Source organism: Oncorhynchus tshawytscha, linkage group LG16 (assembly GCF_018296145.1).
Source record: "Oncorhynchus tshawytscha isolate Ot180627B linkage group LG16, Otsh_v2.0, whole genome shotgun sequence".
In the NCBI taxonomy this organism is placed as follows: domain Eukaryota; kingdom Metazoa; phylum Chordata; class Actinopteri; order Salmoniformes; family Salmonidae; genus Oncorhynchus; species Oncorhynchus tshawytscha.
Window position 1 is genome coordinate 81,082,183 of NC_056444.1, and position 17,238 is coordinate 81,099,420.

At 41.9% G+C, this 17,238-nt stretch overlaps 1 protein-coding gene across 1 annotated transcript; it reads left to right on the forward strand.

Annotated features, from left to right (window-relative positions):
• The first annotated feature begins 13,252 nt into the window (after positions 1-13,252).
• On the forward strand, positions 13,253-16,802 carry lamtor5 (late endosomal/lysosomal adaptor, MAPK and MTOR activator 5). Its single transcript, XM_024376380.2, has 4 exons — positions 13,253-13,414; positions 13,502-13,563; positions 15,179-15,296; positions 16,081-16,802. The coding sequence occupies exons 1-4, from the start codon at positions 13,380-13,382 to the stop codon at positions 16,139-16,141; spliced, it is 276 nt and encodes a 91-aa protein (XP_024232148.1). The 5' UTR covers positions 13,253-13,379; the 3' UTR covers positions 16,142-16,802.
• The last annotated feature ends 436 nt before the right edge of the window (positions 16,803-17,238 follow it).

Genomic DNA, 17,238 nt, shown 5'->3' on the forward strand with positions numbered 1-17,238 from the left:
TTATAGGTTCAGAACTTTTGTGAAATAGCACAGTTAAAAATATATGGCAAATAGAAATCAAACTGGATGGACATCAGAAATAGATGGGAGAGGGTTGAGGAAGGCCAGGACTAAAAACAAACACAATACAACTATTGTAAAATAGATTGTGCCGATAAATTATATATAAACTCAGAAAAAAAAGAAACGTCCTCTCACTGTCAACTGTGTTTATTTTCAGCAAACTTAACATGTGTAAATATTTGTATGAACATAACAAGATTCAACAACTGAGACATAAACTGAACAAGTCCCACAGACATGTGACTAACAGAAATGGAATAATGTGTCCCTGAACAAAGGGGGGGTCAAAATCAAAAGTAACAGTCAGTATCTGGTGTGGCCACCAGCTGCATTAAGTACTGCAGTGCATCTCCTCCTCATGGACTGCACCAGATTTGCCGGTTCTTGCTGTGAGATGTTACCCACTCTTCCACCAAGGCACCTGCAAGTTCCCAGACATTTCTGGGGTTCATTAATTGTTTATGGTTCATTGAACTAGCATGGGAAACAGTGTTTAAACCCTTTACAATGAAGATCTGTGAAGTTATTTACATTTTTACGAATTATCTTTGAAAGACAGGGTCCTGAGTATAGTATGTATTAGCTGGAAGTAGAAGCCTAAGTGTTGTTGTATATTTGTTTTCTCCAATTAGGAGAGGGGTGGTAGGGTTTGCTGGAAATAATAAAGGAAAATATATATGAATATATGTATGTGTATGTGTATTTGTAGGTATGTATATAAATATATATATTTACGCAAAAAAACACATGTGGGATTGGAAATGATGCAGACAATTACATCGATGGAAGCTACAATCTACTCGCAATAGTAAAGCTGATCTACCCCCTAAAAAAAAAAAGAGAGAGATAGATAGATTTTTTTGTACATACTTTATTGGCCCAATTGTTACCAACTTCTTGAATGACAGGGCAAAATATAGATTTCTTCCTAAATAGACATACCCAAAAGTAATTATTTTTCATGAGATGACCATAAACAATAACTAGTAATGCTGCATAGTTCTAGACAGGTCTGGAACTAACCTTTCTGGTAAGAAACGGTTATAATTGCAGAGGCTTACTCCCTTTTAAGGACACAAGCTCAAGTAGATTTTTTGTAGATTTTTTTCATATTATGAAAAAGTGGGGCAATGGGGCTTGAAATGACTGAACTGCTTTCTAAATATAGTTACAATCAAATGATAAACGACTTACGATAAGATTTCACATTTCTTATAACTGTAAAATAAATATGATCATAATTAGTGACAGTACAATATTGGCCCTATTTCATATTACTGATAAAATGTCCACTGAGCGGCACTGACGCTATTCAAATGTTTGCCCTAACCATAACCCTAAACCTAAACCTAACCCTAACCATAACCCTAACCCTAACCATAACCCTAACCCTAACCCATAACCCTAACCCTAACCCTAAACCTAACCCTAACCCTAACCCTAACCCTAACCCCTAACCCTAACCCTAACCCTAAACCTAACCCTAACCCTAACCCTAACCATAACCCTAAACCTAACCCTTTACGCAGAAAGTGATTTTGTCCTTCTTTGACGAGGACAAAGTGGTCTTGTTTAAATTCTATGAAATGATTTAGTATTTTTTCATGTTGAGAGATCTAAATCCGACCTGACAATATCACAAGATTGCTGAATTCGCTAAACTGTCCCCTTTTATATGCTGCAGGCTGGGCTAGTCTGCGGGAGAGCAAATTGATTCTGTGTCTGGATAGGCCAGAAAATTTGACACATCACTCCCTATGCAAATGTAGAGTCTGAAACCTGACACTTCAAGTCAGCTCTACTGACAGAGTGGAAACAGAGAGCTGACAGATGGGTCTTTCTGACACTATAAGGCCCGGGACTCTACGATGTTCACAGAGAGCTTTGTACACCAAAATGTCACTCAGAACTGGTCCAGAACCACCCAATAGTCCCCCATATAGGGGACTTAACATCTAATTAAAAGCACAAACTTTACTTAATTTTAACGCACCTAGAAAGTTAGAACCAAGCACCCCTCCTCGTCCACTGTACATAGAACCCACCTGACGCCCCATACCCCTAAAAAGTCCCCCTAACAGTTCACCAGCTCCCAAATACATGCTCCAGTGTGAGCGAGCCTGTACCAGCCCCAGCAGCCCAGCTCTGGGTTCCGTACACCCCGCCCCCTGAACCTCATGTTTCCTGGTCTTCCACACTGCCATTTTTGCCTGCCCTAACAAGTACTTTTACTAGGCAGTCCCTTTGCCTTGTTGGCTACGCTCTACCTACTGTAGGACCTCTAACATTTAAGTCCAGTCACCCCCAACCCTAGGCCCACCCCGGACAGAAAACAACCCAACCAGCCTGGAACAAGAAAAAAAACCTTGCATTGTCTCCTCCTCTCCACAGAACAGACCCACTGATGGATCAACGTGCAACTATCTGTTCGAAGCGATAGGCCTGTGAATCTCCTGTAGATCAGCATTTACGCTTCTCTGTGGGAGGAGTATAAAGGGAGCGCCAATATCCTCTCAGAGAAGAGCCCGGTCCCAACCCCCGCCAGCCACCCCGTTGCCCTCAGCCCGTGAAGATGGTATTTCTAAGCCACATTGGGGCGGCAGCGTAGCCCAGTGGTTAGAGCGAAAGGTTGCAAGGTCGAATCCCTGAGCTGACAAGGTACAAATCTGTCAGTTAACCCACTGTTCCTAGGCCATCATTGAAAATAAGAATTTGTTCTTAACTGACTTGCCTGGTTAAATAAATACATTCACAGCCACCCCATTGCCTCCAGCCTATGCAGATATATATTAGTATTAGTATATATAGTATTTCTGAACCACAGTCACCCCTCAGCACATGCAGATGGTATTTCTGAACCACAGTCACCCCTCAGCACATAAAGATGGTATTTCTGAACCACGGTCACCCCTCATCACATGCAGATAGTATTTCTGAACCACAGTCACCCCTCAGCACATGCAGATGGTATTTCTGAACCACAGTCACCCCTCAGCACATGCAGATGGTATTTCTGAACCACAGTCACCCCTCAGCACATAAAGATGGTATTTCTGAACCACAGTCACCCCTCAGCACATGCAGATGGTATTTCTGAACCACAGTCACCCCTCAGCACATGCAGATGGTATTTCTGAACCACAGTCACCCTTCAGCACATGCAGATGGTATTTCTGAACCACAGTTACCCCTCAGCACATGCAGATGGTATTTCTGAGCCACAGTCACCCCTCAGCACATGCAGATGGTATTTCTGAGCCACAGTCACCCCTCAGCACATGCAGATGGTGTTTCTGAACCACAGTTACCCCTCAGCACATGCAGATGGTATTTCTGAGCCACAGTCACCCCTCAGCACATGCAGATGGTATTTCTGAGCCACCTACGTACAGTCTTTTTGCTGGATGTGCAAAAGGTCCCTAGCTCCGGAGTCTTGTACGGCACAATAATTACCTCACCCTGCTGGTGTTCCCCTGCAGCAGCAATGGTTCCTCCATTATCAATGCTTCTAGTTGTGAAACGTCTCTGTGAACGCCCAACGCACAGCGAAGTAGAACGGAGTAATGGGTGACATATGGTCCTGCTCCAGATCCATTAGGAACAAGTGCCCGTCATATCCAAGGTCCACTGCATAGTTGGTTAAGGGCTTGTATAAGTAAACATTTCACGGTAAGATCTACACCTGTTGTATTCGGCGCATGTGACAAATACAATTTGATTTGATTTTGATTTGCTCTCCTCAGAACAGACCAAGCATTGTCTCTTCAGCACACCCCCTTCTGGTACAGAAGTCTCTGTGCAGCTTATAGATGGAAAGCTGTCACTTTGGACCCAATGTCCACTTGTCTCCCCCCTTAAGCAAAAGGAAGTGTAATCCTGCTTCGATTGTCCAGTGTTGACCAAAATCGATCCACCAGTAACCTCTGCAGTTGCTTGATGAGACTCTGTGGGCAATCCAACACCATCAACCAGTGCCTGAGCATTGAAGCAACCAAGTTGTTAGTGACCAGGACCTTTCAAAGGTCCAATATGCAGGAATCGATCAGCCATTTCCTGGTTGCTAAAATTCTAATAGTTTGTCTAATGTCAATTTATGTGGCAAAACAAGCAGTCATTGTGTAGAGAATCCTTGTACCATCTAAACCACTGTTAAATATATTTTCCATAACCAAACATATTGTATTTTCAGGTGTTTGAAGCTGGTGTACAAAACCCAAAATATTGTATTTTCAGGTGTTTGAAGCTGGTGTACATAACCAAACATATTGTATTTTCAGGTGTTTGAAGCTGGTGTACAAAACCCAAAATGAAAAGATGCAAAACTGAAATTTTTAAGAACGGGAAGCATAGGATTAGCGCACATAGAACAGATATACCACTTCTTAGACTTGATTTCATTGAGAAGGACGGATCTATAACTTACATTTCTATGTGAATTTGGTCGGGTCGCCCAAAAAAAGACACATATTGCAGCTTTAACTAAAAGACATCAGTGGCAACAACCTTTTAGACAACTTAGCTGTAACCTTGTCCACCAGACCCACCCAGAGACTCTGTTAAACTCTGAGGTCCCCAAGAACACCCCCAAAGAACTCCATCCCTACTCTGCCCCACTGTAACCCCCCCCCCAGAAAGACTAGGAGACCCTTCTCTGGCCCATCCCCATAAATCAGACCCTCACTCTGCTCCCAGTTCACCTTAGCTGATGCCAGTATATGCCCAGTGAAACCTCGGATTGGAGCGGCAATCCTGTTACAGCTCCAATTACAGACATAAAACCTACATAGCCTCGCTGCACTAATCCTCTTGCCTGGCTACCCAGACTTCTTGCTCCGGCCAAAATAACTCTAGTAGACAGTTTAATGAGAGCGGCTGAAGAATCCATACCAAACTCTAAATCATTCAGAAAGGGCAAGGCTGTCCCCCGGTGGTCAAGTGAGTGCCATACAGTTGTCAAGGAGAGAAACCGAGCCTTTAAAGCCTTAAAATAACTCAAATAGGTTCACAGAGCTGATTGAGCATCAAGGAAAAAGAGTAATAGCAAGAATAATCAAACAGTCAAACAGACTTATTGGAGAAAGTACTGTGACATCACACTTATTGGAGAAAGTACTGTGACGTCACACTTATTGGAGAAAGTACTGTGACGTCACACTTATTGGAGAAAGTACTGTGACGCCACACTTATTGGAGAAAGTACTGTGACGTCACACTTATTGGAGAAAGTACTGTGACGTCACACTTATTGGAGAAAGTACTGTGACATCACACTTATTGGAGAAAGTACTGTGACATCACACTTATTGGAGAAAGTACTGTGACATCACACTTATTGGAGAAAGTTCTGTGACATCACACTTATTGGAGAAAGTACTGTGACGTCACACTTATTGGAGAAAGTACTGTGACATCACACTTATTGGAGAAGGTACTGTGACATCACACTTAATGGAGAAAGTTCTGTGACGTCATTGGCCAGGAGACAAACATAAAGGGACAGGTTGGGAATGATCAGGATAATTAATGGCATCAATAGAAGACGGGCCATCCCGGGCACTAAAAACTGACGAAATAACTGCAATGCACAGATGAGGAGCAATCAGACATGTTAGTGGAGGCCTTTGCAGGTATCCACAGCACTGCATCCCTAAGCCCAGAACAAGCTAAGAAGCAGGGAGACCATGCTGGAGACGAACTGAACTACACACCAGAGGAGGATCATTAACTCAGAGTTAGGTTAAAACACCAACCCTTTTGGATGCAGAATGCTCTTTGGCTGAGATAACGAAGGCGAGTAAAGCAGCTGGCTGACACAATATGCTATGAAATGTTTCCCGAGACCTATCAGACAATTGCATACAAATAATTCTCAATATTTTTAAATTTTTTAAATGATTATGGGAAACAGTATTATTACCCAAAGCCCTGGAAACACGCTATAGCAGTCCCCATTGCTAAGCCCCTCAGCGGTGCGTCCTTAGTCTTCTCCTGTACTCCCTGTTCACCCATGACTGTGTGGCCAAGCTTGACTCCAACACCCTCATTAAGTTTGCAGAACAGTGGTAGGCCTGGTCATCAACAACGATGAGACAGCCTATAGGGAGGAGATCAGAGACCTATCAGTGTGGTGCCAGGACAACAACCTCTCCCTCAATGTGAGCAAGACAAAGAAGCTGATCGTGGACTACAGGGAAAGGAGGGCCGAACAGGCCACCATTAATATTGACGGTTGGCCTCCAGAGTGGCACAGTGGTCTAAGGCACTGCATCACAGTTGCTAGCTGTGCCACTGGAGATCCTGGTTTGAGTCCAGGCTCTGTCGCAGCCGGCCGTGACCGGGAGACCCACAGGGCAGTGCACAATTGGCCCAGTGTCGTCTGGGTTAGGTGAGTGTTTGGCCAGCAGGGATGTCCTTGTCCCATCACGAACTAGCGACTCCTGTGGTGGGCCAGGTGCATGCACGCTGCCACAGTCACCAGGTGTACGGTGTTTCCTCCGACACGTTGGTGTGGCTGGTTTCTGGGTTAAGCGGGCGTTGTGTCAAGAAGCAGTGGGTTGAGTTTTGGAGGACGCATGGCTCTCGACCTACTCCTCTCCCGAGTCCGTAAGGGAGTTGCAGTGTTGAGACAAGACTGTCTCAGAGAGAACAGTCTATAACTTGGGTGACTGGAGTCTGACAATTTTTTGGGCCTTCCTCTGACACTGCCTAGTAAATAGATCCTGGATGGCAGGGAGCTTGGCCCCAGTGATGTACTGGGCAATACGCATTACCCTCTGTAGCGCATTATAGTCGGATGCCAAGCAATTGGATACCACGACAAACGGGGAGAATAAGGGGTAAAAGTAAAAAAATATACATACAGTGAGGCAAAAAAGTATTCTCTCATCTTTTTAAATGGGAGAACTTGCACAATTGGTGGCTGACTAAATACTTTTTTGCCCCACTGTATGTGGAGAATGCAACAAAGATGCAGAATCATCTGGCCATGTGCATAAAGTTCCCTCAGCGCTCAACAAGCAACCTCTGACAAAAGTCCCTCTACTTCTATTCGAGGTAAAAATGATGGATCAGACACCTTATCGATAGCAACAGCTCAAAGTCCTCCTGGGATCAGACGTTTTTTTAAAACTCAATGGAGGAACGTAGTCAGAGAAATGCTGATGAATGTCTTGCTTGAGCTGTGTATGCAACTGACTCCCCTCTGATGCTCACAGGCAATGTGTATAGGAAGAGATTTCTGAATGTTCTTTGCCCAGCATACAGCATACAACTCCTGAAACCTGTAGCAGTAGCCATTGCAAAGATTGAGGGAGACAATGCCATCCTGTCTGATGTTCAGACTCTGCTTGCAGATGTAAGAAAAGAAATCCGTACTGCCCTGCCCACTTCACTGTTGAGCCAAGCAGAGGAAACTGCAATTCTGAAATGCATCAGAAAGTGTGAAGACTTCTGCCTGAAGCGGCAGGTAGTCTAGTTGTTAGATCATTGGACTAGTAACCGAAAGGTTGCAAGATCAAATCCCCTAGCTGACAAAGTAAAAATCTGTTGTTCTGCCCCTGAACAAGGCAGTTAGTCTAGTTGTTAGAGCATTGGACTAGTAACTGAAAGGTTGCAAGATTGAATCCCTTAGCTGACAAAGTCAAAATCTGTTGTTCTGCCCCTGAACAAGGCAGTTAACCCACTGTTCCTAGACTGCCATTGTAAATAGAATTTGTTCTTAACTGACTTGCCTAGTTAATAAAAAGTAAAATAAAAAAAAGCCCATACACACAGCAGCATACATGTAGGACCCCAAGTCTGCTGGCAAGAGCATCCTGTCTGGTGCAGAGATCAACAAGGCCTATGGTGTCATCACTACTGCGTCTCGCCACCTCGGCCTGGATGAGGGCAATGTTCTTGGCAGTCTGGCGAAGTACACTTCCAAGCAAGGGCTTTGGGATAGAGATGCAATAAGGCAGTCATGCCAACATATCTCATCAGCCACCTGGTGGAAGGGACTTTGTGGATCTGAAGCTCTTTCCTCTGTTGCCTCCAAATCCCACCAACATCAGCTGCCTCAGGGTGCAACTGGTCCTTGTTTGGGAACACACACACACACGCACACACCAGGCTGACCAATACAAGGGTTGAAACATTGGTGGCCATCTGGGCAAGTTTGAGGGTTTTTGAGCCTGACAACGAGCCATTCTCAACAAGGTTGGAAAGTGACAGTGAAGATGAGGCCTCAGAGTCTGATGTTCAAGAGGTGGACATTGAGGAGGTCCAGTGAGAAGACATGGAAGCCAAGAGAGGAAGACAACCAAAGCTTTAGTTTCTAGACTATCATTTTACAGATGTATGTTGAAAACATTTTTAGGAGATGCGATGGATCATTGGGGATCATTCAATATTCCCTTTCTTTTGTTGTTCAGTGAAATCATCCCATGTGAAGAGTCAATTCGTAACTAAATTGTTAAAAAATATATATATATTGGAAGGATTTAATCATTTGCATTTATTTCTACTTACAATAAGGTTAAAGGTTTATATTTCTGTCTCCATATGATATGGTAAATATACCCAATGTAAAAAAACATCTACATTTAAATTGTATTAATATTAATTTGCATATATTTCTGTTAATTCCCATATATTCCTGTTAATTCCCACAGAAAGTTTCCACCTCTGAATATTCCCCAAAATGTTGCAACCCTAGTCCCGACTGAAGCCCAGTGACTCATCCTATTGTGTGTTGGCCATGTGACGGGAGAGTGTGCGACATGCTGACATTCTGCGGGAGGTCAAAGTCTATTTCCTTTCGTGGCACTTCTTTCAAATCGCCATTCATTCCTGCTGCCAATCATCACTCCGTATTCCTGCGAGACAGTTGATGAAAAGAATCTGGTTCAACTTGGGTTATAACGGTCCGTTTTCTTAGAACTTGTCTACGTGACATAATGGTTGATCTCTAAGAAACTGATAAAGACCCAACCTGCCAATGGATATGTACGCATGAACAAAGAATTGGTGATGAATGTATTATTATTAAATGAAGCTTCTAGGGGTTCATGTTTAGTAGTTATCTCACAGGACACCGGAAAGGAAGACATTATCATAGCTTATTCAAGATATACATCAAATGGATGGGGAGAAATATGTATATTATTTACGGTTAATCTCAATAAAATTACACTTTCTAAATAGGAAGAATGATATGATTTGATATTTATTTTAAACCTTGCATTAGTACGTGTTGTAGGCTTCTCATTAATGCATGAATCAATGTGAGAAGTAGGGCCTACATGAATATTGCCTTCATAAATGACATTCTATTTCCATGATTTTATAGAGCACATTATCTGAGGGAGATTCAAACTGAATCCTGAGCGGCAGGGTAGCCTAGTGGTTAGAGCAATTGGACTAGTAACTGGAAGGTTGCAAGTTCAAATCCCCGAATTTGTTCTTAACTGAATTGCCTAGTTAAATAAAGGTATATAAAAAAAGAGAGTTCATAACAACACAAAGAGAGAGAGAGTGAGACATTGTTGCCGTGGCCACAGCAGGAAGTTAGCTTTTCTAGATAACAATCAACATCCCTTTTCAAATATTTGACAGACACTTCTGTTGAGCTGAATAGAGTAGGTGTTTTTATAGCACCGTGATAAGGACACAGATTGGTGGTGGCTCAGACATGATCCTATCATAGAGGATATATCTAACAGCCTGTCCATCACCTGTTGAGAGTCAAGACATCACTGTCAGATGCGAGATGGGCTTAATAAGAAATGTTTGTAAAATTAGAAATATGGTGATGATTGTGTTAAAAGAAGATGACTGTAGCATACACCAGGTTAATTGTTTATACAGTAAAACATACACTGAGTATACAAAACATTAAAAAGTCAATATTAGGAAGATGTTCCTAATTTAAAAAAATAAATAAATTCACCTTTATTTAACAAGGAATGTCAGTTCAGAACAAATTCTTATTTACAATGATGGCCTACCCTGGCCAAACCTGGACGACGCTGGGCCAATTGGGACTCCCAATCACGGCTGGATGTGATACAGCCAGGAATCGAACCAGGGACTGTAGTGACGCCTCTTGCACTGAGATGCAGCACCTTAGACCGCTGCGACACTCAGAAGCAAATGTTTGGTATACTCATTGTCCGTTTCATATATACGTCAAAACACTTGTTTCATGTTAAGAGATTGATTTGTTAAAGTTGAGATGCTGAGAGGAGACTTTATAATGTTGCAAATGCACTAAACAAGTGATGGGATTTCAGTCCTGGCCCGCAACAGGTGGGATTTCAGTCCTGGCCCGCAACAGGTAACCCTCAATGACTCTTGTTTTAAGTCACGTCCTCGTTAGAGGCATAGGCGTGGATCAGAAAACCAGTCAGTATCTGGTGTGACCAACATTTGCCTCATGTAGCATGACACACCTCCTTCTCATGATCAGGCTGTTGATTGTGGCCTTTGGAATGTTGTCCCACTCCTCTTCAATGGCTGTGCAAAGTTGCTGGATATTGTTGTGAATTGGAACACACTGTCATACACGTCGATCCAAAGCATCCCAAACATGCTCAATGGGTGACATGTCTGAGTATGCAGGCCATGGAAGAACTGGGACATTTTCAGCTTCCAGGAGTTGTGTACAGATTATTGCGACATGGGGCCATGCATTATCATGCTGAAACATGTGGTGATAGTGGCAGATGAATGGCACAACAATGGGCCTCAGGATCTCGTCACGGTATCTCTGTGCATTCAAATTGCCATCGATAAAATGCAATTGTGTTTGTTGTCTGTAGCTTATACCTGCCCATACCATAACCCCACCACCACCATGGGGCACTCTGCTCACAACGTTGATATCAGCAAATCGCTCGCCAACAAGACGCCACACACGTTGTCTGCGGTTGTGAGGCCGGTTAGACGTCCTGGCAACTTCTCTAAAATGACATTGGAGGCGGCTTATGGTAGAGAACTTAACATTCAATTCTCTGGCAACAGATCTGGTGGACATTCCTGCAGTCAACATGCCAATTGCATGTTCCCCTAAAACTTGAGAACTCTGCGGCACTGTGTTGTGTGACAAAACTGCACACTTTTGAGTGGCCTTTTATTTTCCCCTGCACAAGGTGCACTTGTGTAATGATCATGCTGTTTAATCAGCTTCTTAATAGGCCACACCTGTCAGGTGGATGGATTATCTTGGCAAAGGAGAAATGCTTACTAACAGGGATGTGACAGGCTATGTTAGAAATGCAATCTAACTTTGTTGCCTAACATAAAGCCCTGGTTGGTTTAAAACTTGCACTGAATACATGTTGTTCTCTAATTCTCATGAAAAATGATTGGCCGATTGATTTGTTTCCCACCTATAAATATCTGGACATTTGGATTGAGAAGGATTGAATGGTTAAAAAAAACATACAGATGAGGTAAAAAAACTAAGATTTTAAATAAATAAATAAATATATGTATATATATCTTACCTATCCCTAAATAGTAGGAAGCAGATTGTACAGTCCTGCCAGTTCTTGACTATGGTGTCACCATTTACCAGATTTCAGCAGCCACTACTCTTAACCCTTTGGATGCTGTCTACCATATCATGCTTTGCTTTATCACAGGTGACTGTTTTAATATTCACCACTGCATCCTGTATCAAATGGTTGGCTGGTCCTCATTAAAGTCCCGTAGACTTCACTATTCCCTTTCTGGTTTACAAAGCTCTACTACACAAGCTTCCAACTTACTTAGCTTCGTTGTTAAAATATGAAAAACATGAGGTACCAAACCCGTTCACAAGGTTGGTTAACTCTCGAGGTTCCTCGGGTTTCCAAACTAGGGAAGTCCTTTTTTTTAGTTTTAAAGCCCCTCATTGCTGGAACCAACTACAAAATACATTACAGTTGGATGTTCTGGTGCCGCTCGGGCAATTTAAAATATTGATTGGGAACCTTCTTATTGAGGACTGAAAATAGTTTTTCTTGAATATTTATGTTGTGCTGTATTTTACTGGTTTTATATTGTATTTTAGTTTTGAAATTGTATATGCAGGACTCCCTTGTGAAAGAGACCCTGGTCTCAATGCTGACTCCCTGCTTAAATAAGGGTAAAATGTAGTGTATATTAAATCTGTTATGTAGGCTGCAGTCAATCCGTCAGAGTGGTTGATGGCACTGCAATCCCAGAGTGCTCTTCTCGTTTTGCTTACTGTAGCTAAATGCACAGTGGCAGCCAGGCTGTGATTCAGGTTGGGACATACACAGTAAGCTATTTATAGAAAAGGGTCAAATATTAGTTTGGATTCATTTTCACCAGGTGAATCACTCTGGGATGCCTATTTTGTTTATTTATCACTCACTTAAGGCCTAGTTCAGGGGTATTCAACCTTAGGTCTGCGGTACTCTAGGGGGGCGTCAGCTATTTGTATTTATTTATTTAAAATGGGAAATGTTTGTATTTTATTTCAATGTTTTTATGAATATCGATAGCAGAATAAATGCATTTTGAATGACATACTTACAGTTGAAAAAAGATGAAAGAATATAGTTTAAAGAAGATATTCTAAACTATTTCACTCATTGTAGCTAATTACACTCACTGGCCTACCAGTAGAGGGGGAAAAAATGCTACTGGTCAGCTTTCTTGTCTTGGACATACATTTTTACCAACACATGGCTAACCTTTGTTTAACCAGATAAACAGCTGCTATTTGCAAAAATGCGTTTGGAGTTACCTTTCCAGCAATAGGCTATGTTAGAGTTTACACACTTCCTCTTCCAATTATAAAATGTGGAGACTACCAAATCTACACATAAAAAAATGTTCATTATGTCTACTTTTCCTTGACACCACCATTCACCTGATAATAAGACAAGACATGTGATCAACATTTTTCTTGCTAAAATGAGGAGGGTCCCTGGGTCACCAGTTTGCCTGGGTTGTGGTCCCTAAGCAAGAAAAGCTTGAAGCTCCCTGGCCTATTTGGTAAAGGATAGCCACTTACCAAAAATATAGTACATTGTTGACATTGTACATCTATTGCTTTTTGGGGGGGAAACTGTTCTTACGTTGCTTTACCACCGATGTCTGTTTGAATGTTATAACATTGTGTTATTTCTCCCCCTCCGACTCCTTTCCCATTTCAGAAAAACCAGAAGGAATCGCGGTTGGTGTAATTTTGCCTTCGCGCGTTTCCGTAGGAATGCGTATCACGTGAGTTCGAGAAAAAGTCAGGAAGTAGACAATCACAAACAATTTCTTGCAAAATATCAAATGTATTAACTGCAGTTAACTCGATTTAGGCTTTTGTTATCATGGAGTCGACCCTCGAGCTACATCTTGATGATACGTAAGTGATTATCTGATCGAGACTCGTACAAAACCGTTACATTTTGTGTAAACATTCCTGAAACGTGTATCCATGTCGTTTTGATAGCATGAAAAATCCAGCCATTATCGGAGTTCTCTGCACCGACCAACAGGGACATATTCTAGGCTGTAAGTAAAAGACCAATTTCTTGTTATTTTCATTATCTTATTATTCAGCAGGCAAACATTTGACTGACGGTGTTTGAAAAGTGTGAAAATATCCCCTTGAAATGGCAGTAGCTAACGTTACAAATATTAGATAATGCAATAAGTAAAATGAATAGTAGCTATAGCCCAAGCTTGTTCTTTGGTAGGGGGTAAATCCATTTGAATTCAATCACTTTTTGACAGCACCCCTCTTTGTATGGAACGAAACCTTCCATACATATTTTACAATTGTAGACTTGCTAATAAAGTGACATTTTGTACCCGAATAACAAAACATTCAAGAGAGCACTGTGTACAAAGTAGACCTATTTTTGCATACCACCATAGCCCAATAATGTACTCCTAAAGATGTGTAGGCGAGCAAAACATTACTCCTTAAAGGTAGACTCAGCGACATGAAATAGATGCAGAAGGTAAACAGCAGTGTGGTAATTTCCACAACTAGGTGTGCGTGGCCCAACTTCTCCTCTATATGTTGGTGACCTGACAACCACGCTGTGAACCAAGTCATGCATCTCAATAGTTACTCGTTGCAACGTCATCTCGTGACGTCTGCCTTGGATCCTATGTTCTTTTCAGAGCTAGACTGGCTCTGGCAGCCAAAACATCCAAATACTCCCATCTAAACGTGAATCAATTCTCGATAGTGATACTGTTCAATAAACATAAAGTCCTTTTTAATATCACGTCAGAAATAATTTCACAAATGCAAAATACACACTTACTGTTTTAACCGGGTTTGTCACAGTTGCAGCCGATTGTATTTTTCTATTCCAACACGTTTCTGGTGGCATTCTTCCGTTACACACACACACACACACACACACACACACACACGTCAGGTGCATGCTATAGCTCATTAGCACAGGTGGTCGCCTCTCTTCTGTCGGTCTTCCGTAAGCATATGACGTAACATGGAGATATGGCCGTGTGGGAACACTAGCCCTATAAAGGTGTGTAGTAATTGAACATTTAGTTTAAAAATATATATTTCTCGCTGATATGAAAGGTATGTTCCTTTTATGTTTTGAAAAACCACACCGGCAAGCGATGCGTGTTCACGTTTAGACCGAGCGTCAGGTTTATTAACAAAAGCCACCTGGGACGAAGACGCCTTCTAGCATAGGCACTAAAGGTAGTTAGCGTCTATCAATAGGGTAACCCCACCATACCATGAGACATGTCTTTATCACTGGAAAAGGGGAAACGGTTGAGATTTATATAATTTAAACGTTTATAAACAGGGTTGTCAAACTATTTCATTTTTTTTTTACACCATTTTTTTTGTAAACATGTCATTTTTTTAACCTTAAATGTAAATGATCTAAAAACATGTCGAATCCCCCCCAAAATTGTTCATATTCGCATAATCGTTGAAGCTTAGACCCTATTTTTACATCATGGGGTTTTTGTGTTGTTCCCGCCATTGGTTGAGACATGCTATTGAATACAGGGCCTAGCTAATGTATCAGGCCCCCTTTTGATACAAGTGAACTTACCACAAGATCAGCCTACATTTTGCTCTGTTCTTCCATATGACTGAATCTGAGTCTACTTTGTCTTGTGTTTATTTCAGGTCGTGGCTCTCTTTCTGATGAGCATGGTGGAGTGGTGTCTGTACTGGCCAGACAGGTAGCCTCTCTCACCAAAGACCCTACAGACAGCCCCACAGTGTGTCTGGAGTCAGATTCAGGGTGAGGAACCACATCCAATCAGGAGTCAATATTAGGGGCGAGTTCCTTTTGCATCGTTTGGTGCCCCGGGTTGGTAGAGATTTCAAAATGAACTCACCGTAGTTATATAACCAGTTTAACTGGTCCATTTACTATTTACAAATAGAGTTTCTAGCACCTTCCATTTTGCCACTTGTATGGATCGTAAACTATTGGATAGATAATGATGCAAAGTCTGCCCAGCCTTTCCATCAGAGGGAAAGGTCTGACATATTATCATGTTGCTGATACCTTTGCAAGTTTTTCCACATCTACATGGCGGGCATAGGTAGGAACTAGGGGTGGAATTGAGACTCGACTGGGACCTTATCTGCAAAGTGCATGCATGTCTTGTTGTCTAGTTAGGTTTTCTTTGACTGTGCTGCCACCTTGTGGACATCATAGGTATGTGCACAGCTTCATATAGTTCCCTGAACTTCACCTTTACATTGCACTGTGCATATCTGAGCAGTCAAAACAACTCATTTGAAACTATGTTCAAGACATAGGCATAAAACACTGATCCCCAGTGGGCAACATGCTATATTTATAATGATAGACAGCTTAAATGGGAAAAGATCATATGGCAGCCTCCTGTGGATGCAAATTACACCATGACATGCTGCCTATGGTATTTAATGGCATGTCAAGCAGAGCCAGAGTTGGTCAGTTTCTGCTGATCAAGGATCAGTTTTGTAGTTTAGTAATGTCTTGATTGAAATGCAATTGATTGGCCACGGGCCATATTGTTTGTTTTTCCCCACAGGAATATTCTAGTGAGAGCACATGGAACCATCACAGTAGCTGTTCATAAGATGTTGTCATGAAGTCGCCCGATGAAGATGGAGGAGTCTGTTTCTGTTTGTAAAGCTGTTTGTTCACTAATGCTAAATAATCCCACACAATTACAGCCCTACCAAGCAAAAAGGCAGTAACTGCTTGGAACTGAGAAAAAGGGCTTTTATTTACCTTGGTTTAGCAGTTACTGCAAACATGACCCCCATTTCCTCCAACACACAATACAATGGAGGCAGGATACTTGTCTACATGATTAAGCATGTACTTAATGTAGCAAAAATGACATTAACTCATTTTTGACCAAATGAGCCGTTACTGCTGTTTTGCTTGGTAGGGCAGAATACATTATCTGGATCTAGGAGGTCACATGCAGGTGTTAGAAGATTCCATTTCTTCAACTGTCTGTTTGGCCACGAGTCATATTTAACTGTCTGTTTGGCCACGAGTCATATTTAACTGTCTGTTTGGCCACAAGTCATATTTAACTGTCTGTTTGGCCACGAGTCATATTTAAAAGTCGACTCCATACTATTTGAGTTATGTTTTGTAAGTTAATAGGTCTGATCAGTTTTTGTATCAATATTTGTTGACCTGGCAATTACTTTTTGGGACATTTTTAATCTGCAATCATGTCTGATTTCAAATTCCTCTAGAGATATTGTATTCACATTAAAAGCAATGTAACATCAATATGCAATTTTTCACTTTTGTTATAGTGTCTGTCCAGTAGTAAAAAGCGTACTGCCACGTCAGGGGGACTTAGTTATGTCACACTGTACTGGCTGGACCGAGATCCTAGTTTTTAGTGCAATTGTGAAGTATGCCAAATGAACGTACCCCTTGTCAGGATACTTGACAGATGAACATTGAGTCCTCATCACAGTTCACTCTCTTAAGTGCTGTCTGTTTTCAAACGAGTGGTGTGACACATTTCCCTCTTGTGGGATGAGTAAGTAAACTTGACCTACAAGCCTACAGGAGTTGAACATTGAGTCTGGGCCACCTCTCACAGTCTCCATTACAGCCTGAAGGTCACCAATAATCAAAATCAAATCACATTTTATTGGTCACATACACATATTTAGCAGATGTTATTGCAGGTGTAGTGAAATGCTTGTGTTTCTAG

What these genes read in the sequence shown, in the direction of transcription:
- lamtor5 (XM_024376380.2), top strand. Translation starts at nt 13,380, where the DNA reads ATGGAGTCGACCCTCGAGCTACATCTTGATGATAC. An exon ending in ACAGGGACATATTCTAGGCT is followed by an intron (nt 13,564 to 15,178) that starts GTAAGTAAAAGA and finishes TGTTTATTTCAG; the next exon opens with GTCGTGGCTCTCTTTCTGAT. An exon ending in TGTCTGGAGTCAGATTCAGG is followed by an intron (nt 15,297 to 16,080) that starts GTGAGGAACCAC and finishes TTTTCCCCACAG; the next exon opens with GAATATTCTAGTGAGAGCAC.